Source organism: Echinops telfairi, unplaced genomic scaffold (assembly GCF_000313985.2).
Source record: "Echinops telfairi isolate 266 unplaced genomic scaffold, ASM31398v2 ScPeMD7_23;HRSCAF=83, whole genome shotgun sequence".
NCBI classification, from domain to species: domain Eukaryota; kingdom Metazoa; phylum Chordata; class Mammalia; order Afrosoricida; family Tenrecidae; genus Echinops; species Echinops telfairi.
In genome coordinates, this window is record NW_022103920.1 from 4,790,607 (window position 1) to 4,801,035 (window position 10,429).

At 59.6% G+C, this 10,429-nt stretch overlaps 1 long non-coding RNA gene and 1 gene segment (V, D, J or C); both read right to left on the reverse strand.

Moving 5' to 3' along the window:
* Positions 1-374: 374 nt before the first annotated feature.
* Positions 375-10,429, reverse strand: part of LOC101654139 — a 210,049-nt gene continuing 199,994 nt past the window's right edge. The window contains 5 exon segments of the C gene segment in view: positions 375-573; positions 763-869; positions 988-1,005; positions 1,334-1,720; positions 4,775-4,816. Coding sequence covers positions 553-573; positions 763-869; positions 988-1,005; positions 1,334-1,720; positions 4,775-4,816 — 575 coding nt within the window.
* On the reverse strand, positions 9,613-10,129 carry LOC123521532. Its single transcript, XR_006679953.1, has 2 exons — positions 10,026-10,129; positions 9,613-9,831 (listed from the first exon to the last, which is right to left on the reverse strand). It is a non-coding gene; the product is annotated as an uncharacterized LOC123521532 (long non-coding RNA).

A 10,429-nucleotide genomic window follows, 5' to 3' on the forward strand; every position in this document is an offset into this window, starting at 1 on the left:
GAGAGAGAGTGTTGGGTGTGTTGATGTCTCTGGGTCCGTCAGTGCATGCAGGAGTGTGTGTCCGGGCATGCACAGTCTGAGGGATGCGGGGGAGCAGACACCCAGAGAAATCTGGAAGCAGGTCTGACCCTGAGCAGGAGCAGGGAGGACAAAGGGACAGCCAGCTGCACCAGCAATGATCCCAGCCTTCACTGGGGAGGAGCCCATGGACTTGGGTGCTCACCTGGGCACTCACCTGGACCCATCCTCCCCCTCCTCATTATGAGGCCCCAAGCCCCTCCCCCCACCCCCCATGCCCTCAGTCCTGCCCTGAGAGCCGGGTCTGAGGTGGGCGGAGGAGGTGGGCAGCACCCACAGAGGCTCTGAGGCATGGCCAAGCTGTGCACCATTTTTATTGGTTCATTGGGTCTTGATCCCAGGCTGGGCGTTGCATCTTGGGGGGCAGCAGGGAGCGGGCAGGTGTCCATGCACAAAGGGAAGGGTGGAGAGTGGGCTCTTGGGTCTGGGGTGTGACAGGGGTGTGTCCGATGCACCCTGGTCCTGCTTTCTGGGTCAGAAATCCTTCCTCTTCACCTGCCAAGGGGAGGACGGGGTCAGAGCCTGGGTGCCGGAGCTGGGGTGCGCCTGGGGTGCTCAGCTCGCAGCCCTGGCTGCCCCATCAGGAGCCATCCTCAGTATCACCAAAGAAAGCTCTGAGGGCCCCTGTGCCCAGTGCACAGCCTGACCCCTCCGCCTGCTGGCCCCTGCCCCCTTCCCGCTTACCATGGCCACCAGGACAAGGGCGCTGACCAGCACGGCGTACAGGGCAGCCTTCCCCAGCAGGACCTCGTAGAGGACAGTGGCAGACAGGACACCCTGCTGGTAGGACACTGGGGGCGGGGGACAGCCTGTGTGCAGGTGGCCCCAACTCCACTCCACCCAATGCCCTGGGCTCCCCAGACACTGTCCAGATGTGGGAGATGTGGGGGTGGGGTGGGGTGCACTTACCTGAGGTGAGGCCACAGTCTGAAAGAGAAGGGGAGGGGGCAAGTGGGTGAGGGGGCAGAGGTGGGGAGGGGATTGGCAGATTGGGTCTGGTCTCCTCCTGGACAGCCGTCCCCAGTGTCCCTGTGCCTCTAGGCCTAGGACTCCAGGACACGAGGGCCAGTGGGCTGGGTCAGCACCCCTCCTTTCTCTGAATTATATCTCCCTGTCCCCATTTCCCCCCATCCCACAGCCTGTTCCCCTGGTCCCTCACTCTCACCCCCAGGATGACTGGCTTGTCCCCCTGCCCCTCCATCAAATCCCACCCCAAGCTGGGGCCCCCCTCCCCAGGCTGGCCGGCCGGCCTCACCTGCACGGCCCCAGGCCTCGGCACTGATGTTCTGGGTCACAGGCTTGGGCCTGGTCTGGCGCCACTCGTCCTCATCAGAGAGCCCGTAGAAGCGCACCTGGCAGCTGAAGAGGTTGCGCGGGTTGTGCCAGAAGGTGGCGGACACCCGCAGGCGGCTGCTCAGGCAGTAAGTGGACGCTGGCTCGCTGGGATGCTCCTTCAGGGGCTGGGGGTCGGTGCTGACCCCGCTGCGGGTCTCCTGACCATTGACCAACCAGCGCAGCTCCACGTGGTCGGGGTAGAAGCCGGTGGCCAGGCACACGAGGGTGGCCTTCTGGGTGTGGGCGATCTCTGCCTCGGAGGGCTCAAACAGGGCCACCTTGGGTGGGGCCACCTTGTCCAGGTTCTCTGGGGGTGGGGGTGGGGGAAGGGCTGCTCAGAGGCTGTACATGCGTGTGTGCACGTGTGTGCGAGTGTGCAAGTTTGTAGTGTGTGCATGTGTATTGTGTGTGGGAGTGTGCAAGTTTGTAGTGTGTGCCTGTGTGTGGGAGTGTGTGTATTGTGTGTTCATGTGTGCAAGTTAGTAGTATGTGCATGTGTGTGTATTGTGTGTGCATGTGCAAGTTAGTAGTGTGTGCCTGTGTGTAGGAGTGTGTGTATCGTGTGTGCAAGTTTGTATTGTGAGCATGTATATGTGTGCATGTATGCATGTGAGAGTGTGTGTACTGTGTATGTGCTTACATGGGTGCATGGTGTGAGAGCGAGCAGTGTACCCATGTGTATGTGTGCATGCATGTGTATGAGAGTGTGTGTACTGTGTGCATGCATGTACATGCATATGTATGTGTGCAGTGGTCCACGGGTCCTGGGATGATGCATGCCCTCACCCATCCTGAGTACACGGGCCCCACAGGGACACACTGTCCAGCTCCACTTATGCCCAAGACAGCCTCTGTGCAGCTCTGCCCCTGGACCCTGCCTGTCCTTGCTCAGCTCACACTGTGGAGGTCTCCTCTGGTGTCAAACACAGGGACACCACCTCCTTCTTGGTCCCTATGTCTCCAGACATTCTGTTTTAGCCTCAGTGAGCACCTGCCTTTATCATAGCCCCTAGCTGCCCCAGTGTCTCACACTGCCTTTGTCCCCACCGCCCTTTTTGGGGTGCCTCGGGGCCCAGGCACCGTTCCTGGGGTCTACTCCACACCCACAGGGCCTGCTCTCTTGGCAGGTTCCCTACTCGTGGCTGTCTCCCTGCCCAGCAATTCCCTGCTCTCAGCATCGTTGTCAGCTCGAGAGCCATTCTGTCAGAACACAGAAGCCCGGTCCTCGCGGTCACCCAGTCTCCCTTGGACTAAGGCACAATGCTGTTCGAAGCGCCACGTCCCAGTTCTCTGGGTTTGACCTTGTCCAGAGCCAGCCTCGTGCGCCTCTGACCCCTGGAGTCCCATGATCCCAACACTGAGGGTCTTGCTCAGTTCCAAGCTCTGTGGCTGCCATCTTGGATTTCTTGGTAATGTTTCAACAAGATCCCCCATGCTCACACACTTTACTGGGTCCTCACCCATTGGGCTACAATTCGAAAGGTCAGTAGTTCAAAACCACCATCCTTTCTGCTCCTGTAAAGAGTTACAGTCTCTGAAGCTCACAGGGGCCACTCCACCCTATCCTGTGGGGTCGCCAGGGGTCAGGATCGCCTCATGGCAATAAGTTTGTTTATCCCCTCTCCTGCCAGCCCCCTACCCTCCCTAATTGTGACTGTGTCAGCAGGCCTTTATGGGGTGCCCCCAGCTGTTGACCTCCATCTGCAGCTGTTGGCTCCAGCCCTCTTTCTGTTCTGACCCGTTCTGCTCCGACCGGTCATTTATCTCTGGCATCAAGGACTGGAATCTGTGTTTTCCAGTTTCGCAGGGCAGCACCAAATGAGACCGATCCTCTCCCTCCTGGACAACTCAGTCCTAGCTATAAAACGTGAAAGACAAAGACGCCCTAGGCCCCAAGGGCTTCTTTCCTGGTGCTCACTGACTAGTCTGGGGTGGGGGACAAGTGGAGGCACAGCCCCACTGTACCCCACAGCCTCACTGTACTCCACACACCACTGTACCCACAGCCCCACTGTACCCCATAGCCTCACTGTACCCCATAGCCTCACTGTACCCCACACCCCACTATACCCCACAGACTCATTGTACCCACAGCCCCACTGTACCCCATAGCCTCACTGTACCCCACACCCCACTGTGCCCCACAGACTTATTGTACCCACAGCCTCACTGTACCCCACACCCCACATACCCACAGTTTCCCTGTACCCACAGCCTCACTGTACCCCACACCCCACATATCCACAGCCTCACTGTACCCCACAGCCAACTTCTACTCCTCTGTTACCCTTCCATCCACTTTGGGGCTGAGTGTGGGGAGGCAGCTGTGTGCACCGAGGGCCCCTGCTATGTGGACTCTCTGGGTTGGACTCCACCTCCACCCTGGTATTTTCCCAGTCCTGCTGGGACAGGGCTTCGGCAGAGGAGAGGAACGGGTGGCTACAGCAACACAATAGAAAAACATAGCAAACCTCTCTGGACCGTGGAGTTGATGCTGACTCCCAGAGCGCCCATAGACCGGGTGGAGCTGCCCCTGCGAGTTTCCCAGAGGAACTCTATGGGCGCAGAAAGTCCTATCTTTCCCCTGTGGAGCGGCTGGTGGTTCCCACTGCTGACCTTGCAGTTAGCAGCCAAGGGACAGTCCAGTGTCCACAGCCATGGTAAGTGGCTGAACAGGTTGGTACACTTCATAGTTGAAGGGACTGGGGCTCACTGACTGGCCCAGGTCACCAAGGTCACTGAGTGGGAGGGAGTGGGGGTTGGCAGCAGTCTTGGTATCCAGCCTCCTCTGCCCCATCCAGCCTAGTGACCTTAGAGGGGTCAGGCTGCCCTTGATGTCCCCAGGGACTGTCCTAGTGCTGGGCTCTTGGCTGAAGTCCCTCCCTAGCCAGTGACCCCATCATGGGTGATGGATGCTCATACCTGCGCCACACAGGCTGCTTGAACTCCTTCACCGCCCCTCCCCCACTCAATAACGCCTAGCCTCAGCTGGGGGGTGGGGGTAGGGCTGGTTCTGCTGACCCTCTCTACAAAACTTCAGAGCCCCTGCTGCCTCTTCCTCCAGACCAGCACCTCCCCCAAGCCCTTACACCTCTCCTTCTACACACCTCCTGGCAGTCAAAGACCTCAGGAAAAAAGACTCAAAGCTGCCCACTGCCCACACAGACGGGAGCACACCCCCCCTCTCCAACCCCTCCCAGTCCTTCCAGGAGCAGGCAGTGCGAGAGGAAGTGGCCACAGCACTTAGGCGAGTCTACAGCCCCCTTCCCGCGACTGAGGGCTAATCCCAAGGGGATGGGCTGGGGCCAGGGGGTAGGGAGTAGGGAGCTGGGCAGGGGGTGGACATAAGTCTCAATCTTACCTGTGACCGTGAGCCTAGTGCCGGGGCCGAAGTGCTGCTCATAGGAGCACAGACACTCAGCCCGTGGTGCAAACCGGCTCCCCCCTCCCTCTGCAGTACTCCAGCCCCACAGCCGTGCCCCATCCTCTCCTGGGACCCCATTCCAGGTATCCCGGGCCAGGACAGGGAGGGATCTCAGTGTCCAGACAGGGACGCGCTCCCACCTTGTCCCACCCATTCCGGACCCCCGATGGACCCCCCCAGCCCAGCCCCCAGTTCCCCTAGGCCACCCCCCTAACACCCCGCAGCCCCAGCCCGGGGTACCCGCTCACCCAGCACTGTCAGCCGGGTGCCGGAGCCGAACGTCTGAGTCTCTGCTCACAGCCTGCCGGCCCGGAGCAAAAACGGGAGGGGCTGCGGGCGCCCCGACCCCCGCCGTCCTCCCGCGCCCCTGTGCCCCCTGCCCGCCCGACCCCGGGTCCCGCTCACCAAGCACAGTCAGCCGGGTTCCCCCGCCGAAGTACTGAATGTCTTGGCTCACAGCCGCGGGGTGCGTGGCAAAAATGGGGCGCTTACGAGCCGCGGGATCCGGAGCCGGGGGGCCCCAAAGCCTGGAGGCCCCTCCCTCGCTCCCAGCTGGGACCTGAGCCCTGTGCCACCCCGCGCAGCCCACCCACCCGCCGAGGGCCCCCCACCCTCGCCGCCCGGACGCCCTCCTTACCCAGCACGGTCAGCCGAGTCCCTTCCCCAAAGTCTAGCGCGGAGGTGCTCGCACAGCCCCAGGGCCCGGGGTGCAAACCCTGATGGGGACTCGGGATGCCCGGCAGGACCGGGCTCCAGGCTGGGGTTCAGAGTCCAGAGCTCCTCGGGCTGAGCAACCGCCTCACCCCGCACCGGCCCCACCAACTGCCCACCCCCCACGCCCACCCCCACCCCCGTCTTACCCAGCACGGTCAGCCGGGTCCCCTGTCCAAAGAATTGCTCGTTGTAGTTGCACAGTGAAAAGGAGTGCCAAGAATTCCCAGCCCCCCATCTGCAGCCTGCAGGCAGACCCCCCCTTCCACTCCTCCAGGCTCCCAGCCCCCAGCAGGAGCTGAGCAAAGTGACCACAGTCCTGTGTGGTCAGTCTTATGTGCGGGGAAGGGGACTCTGTTTGGTTTGGGACAAGGTGCTGGACCTGACCAGAGGAGCCCTGTGGGTGCTGAGGACACTGGTGGGCAGGGCCAGGCTCCAGGCTGACCCTGCCGCTGACCCTGCCGCTGACCCTGGCTCTCACCCCTCACCGAGACCCCTCCTGCCTCGGTTTCCTTGCTGGAAAACTGGGTACCATCTTTGGCTGCGGCATCAGGAGGGACCTGATCCTAGGAAAGGACTTTGTCCTGCATGGTGACGCCGAGGGTCAAGGCCATGGATTGACCCCGTGACTGCAGGAGTGGGGCCATGATCCTGAGGAGGGTGAAGGGCAGGGCCGTGTTTGCTTTGTGAATGTGGGGTCCCCATGGCGCGCAGAGCAACAGCAGCCCCTTCCTCCCAGGGGTTATGAGTTTGAATCCACACAGCCTGATGGAGTTCTTGTCTGGGGAGGGGGTTCTGGGCCTCAGCAGGGAGGGCTCCACGCTCCCGCCCCCCCCAGTCTGTAACTGCTCCCTCTGGGCTGGTAGGATCTTCTTCCTGTTGTGTCCTCCCTCCCCCAGTCAGGGCTTTGATCTCTTTATTATTTAAGCCAATTGTCCCAATCACACCTGTTACAACTGACTTTCCCCAGCCCAGGAGCCAATGGTGGCCTTGGTCAACCAGGGGGCAGGGGGCCCCTCATCCCTGGGACACAGCTTGGGCCTGTGCCAGGCAGCCTTTTTGTAAAGCCCTCTCCTTGATCTGAATCACCGTGCCCCCCCCCAAGTCCCACAATGTTACACCCAGGGACAAAAAGCCCCCCACCTTCTCCCCACTTCTCCCTGCCACCTTGGGGGCAGGAAGCACAGGTGGTCGGGGCTGGTGTGACTGCGGGGCCAGGACTTGACATGGGTGAATTTCAGGGGCAGAGGCCCCTCCTACAGACACCCCAGAGGAGACCACCAATCAGGGAGCCTTCCTGCTGGGGAGGGGCTACTAACCTGGGCCCCCCTGTGCAGTGTGACATTTATAGAGAGGTAGGTAGGAGGGTTGAGGGGGCAGGGCTGCTTGGCAGCAAACCCTCAGAGCAGGTGACAGGGGCCTCTGGCCAAGGACAAGCTCCCCAAAGGTCTGTGAGCCTTCACTTTGTGTTGAGCAAACTCTGGGCTCCCTCCCTCCAGCGAATTTGATGGGGTCGTACTGTTTACCCAGCCCTAGGCCAGCTCTGATGATCCTAGCCTTTCTTTGGGCTGCCCACTGCCTCTTCAGTCTCATTCAGGGGTCCCTCCTGGTCTTTGTTCACTGGCAGGGCCCCTCTCTCAGGTGGGCTACTGGGACAAGGCTTCCTGGGACGGCCAGCTTGTCGCCTTTTGTGGACCCCTCTGGAGTTGGGGACTGAGCCCCCACTCTGTGCCTGTTGCTTAGTCTGCTTTTCTTAGCTGTTCTGGGTTGACAAGAGACCTGCAGAGAGAGCACTGGCCCATGGACACCCTGGTGTCCCCTGGGGGGCTTCTCCCGTGAAATATGTTCTGCTTCAGGGCTCCTGTGTTCTATGGCCCAGGGTGGCTACATCACTGTGAACTGGCATCTTGGGCTCACAGGAGGGGCCACTCTGTGTGTTCAGACCTACAGTCTCAGAAACTGTACTCAGGGTCGCTGTGAGTCGTAGCGGACTCCGTGGTCATGGGTTTGGATTCTGACAAATGCACCATGCCTGTATCTTCCATTACTGTGGAATGTGACTCATCCCACCCCATGCTCAACAGGCGAAGCACCGCTGGGTCCTGGGCTGCCCTGTCTTGCTGCAGCCACTGTGGCAATCCATCTTGGCCAGGGCCTTCCTCTTTTCCTTTACCAAGGATGCCGTCCTTTTCCAGGGACTGGTCAGTCTCTCCTGACAGCATGTCCAACCTATGTGAGACGCAGTCTCCCCATGCACGCTTCTAAGGAGCAGGCTGACTGTATTTCCCCCAAACAGATGGGTTTGGTCTTTTGGAGTCCGTGTGGCCCTTTGGATGTTCTCCACCAGCGCCACCATTCAAATGGTGTGTGTCGCTACAACCGTCTCTATCTGTTTTTATGAATCATGTTATTGAGGGGGGCTCTTACAAACCTTATGGCAATCCATCATTCAATTGTATTAAGCGCACTTGTGCATAGGTTGCTGTCAGCATTTCCAAAACATTTTCTTTCTACTTGAGCCCTTGGTATCAGCTCATCTTTTCCCCCTCTTCCACCCCTCCCACCCTTGTGATTCCTTGATCAATGATATATTACTGTTATTTCATGTATGACACTATCTGTTGTCTCCCTTCACCCACCTTTCTGTTATTTACCCCCTAGGGATGGGCTATATATCCAACCTTGTGATGGGTACCCCCTATATCCCCCTTACCCTTACCTCTCCTCCCATTCCCCTAACCCCACGATATCGCTGCTCCCACTACTATTCTTGAGGGTTTGTCTGTCCTGAAGTCCATGTGTGGAGAGCTCTTATCTGTACCAATGTGCATACTCTGGTCCAGCCGGCTTTGTCAGGTAGAACTGGGTCATGGCAGTATATGTTGGAATGCATGCGAGCTCTTCAGTTCTGCGAGAGCCCTGGGGTCCTGGGAATAGAAGGGCAGGGAGCTCCTGCTGGGGATGGCCTTGGGCAATCAATCACTCACCGATCCATTCTCAGGTGATTAACTGAGTCTGTGTGCTGGTCCAGCTGCTGCACCATGGTGTCAGGCAGGTAGCGATCATGCCCTTCACGGGTGAGAAAGGTCATGAAGGTGATGTAAGGGGCAGGCAGGGCAGGGAAGAGTCCTTGCGGGGAGGGCGCCTGAACCGGACATGGGAAAGAGGCAGGCACTCCTCAGGAAGATGGGGTGGCATCACCCCAGTAGAAGCTGTCATTAAGGAGTCAATGGTGGGTTGCACTCTCTCAGGAGTTCTGCATGTGTCCAGAGGCCTGGTGTGTACCCCATGACAATGACCAGGCAGTGAAGGGGTACAGAAACAGGACTGGTTCTCTGAAAGAGGGGGATTCACTTTCTACGCCCCCAAGAATGGCCTGGGGCCTCTGATACCCAGCCAAGTCTCTAGGGAGAGATACATCATCCAGTCTGTCATTAAATGGGGTCGCATAGCCCCTTCCCCAGGGGCTTTTTAAAAAATAATTTTATTGGGGGCTCTTATAGTTCTTATAACAATCCATACATCCATTGTGTCAAGCACATTTGTACATATGCTGCCATCATCATTTCCAAAACAGTTTCTTTTTACTTGAGCCCTTGGTATCAGCTCCCCATATTTTTTCCTCCCTTCCCCACTCTCCCTCCCTCATGGATCTGCTTTCTGCTCCGGGCAGAAAAACCTGCTTGGGCACCATGAGGACAGGGGTGCTTGGGGGCAGAGCTACAGGATGCCAGCTTTGCTCACCTGGGGGGACATGCTGGCTTGGCAGGGACACACCTGTGTCAGGTGTGCTTGTTCACCTGGGCGGGGGCAGGGGGGGCGCACCTGTGCCAGCTCTCCCTCAGAGCACCTTCAGGCCCAGGAAACAGAAACTCCTGCCTCACACTCTGCTCTCTACCTGGCTCCAGAGCAGCCCCTCCCCGCCCTCAGCACCCTGTCTGTCTCACACTTCACCAGTCCCAGGGGCAGGAGGAGGGCCAGCAGGTGTGAGGGGCTGCCTGGGCCACTAGCTCCTGCCGCTCCCCCAGTGGGGTCAGAGAGGGCAGCGGGATATTAGACTCTCAGAGCAAGCCAAACAGACCATGTTTATTGTGTGGGTCCCAGGGTTCAGGCCCTGGTGGGGGGTCAAGGGGACGGGGGTGTGAAGGTTGCTTGCACGTGGCGTGGTGAGTCTGGGGGAGCTGGGAGCGCTGGCAGGAGCCCGCTGGTCAGAGGAAGGCAGGTTGCTGTGTGGGCCTCCCCTTTCTGCCCTTAGGGAAGCTTTAGGCGTTCTTCTTCTTGACCTGAGGAAGCAGAAGTTTGGGGTGGCAGGAGACGGCAGAAGTGTCGGGGGGAGAGGATGTAGGCAGTGCTGACAGCATCTGTATGGTTTCTGGAGCCAAACAGCACACCCACGATAACCACTGAGAGTGGCCTCTGGGCTTTGCAAGCACCCAGGTATTGCCCCCCCCCCACTGCCCCCTTCTGACCCGCTTACCATGGCCACCAGGACCAAGGCGCTGACCAGCGCGGCGTACAGGGCAGCCTTCCCCAGCAGGACCTCGTAGAGGACAGTGGCAGACAGGACACCCTGCTGGTAGGACACTGGGAGGGGCAGCCCGTGAGCAGGTGGCCCTGGCCCCACCCTACCCAGTGCTCTGGGCTCCCCAGACACCGTCCAGATGTGGGAGATGTGGGGGTGGGGTGGGGTGCACTTACCTGAGGTGAGGCCACAGTCTGAAAGAGAAGGGGAGGGGGCAAGTGGGTGAGGGGGACAGGTGAGGAGGGGATTGGCAGATTGGATCTGGTCTCCTCCTGGACAGCCGTCCCCAGAGTCCCTATGCCTCTAGGCCTAGGACTCCAGGACACGAGGGCCAGTGGGCTGGGTCAGCACCCCTCCTT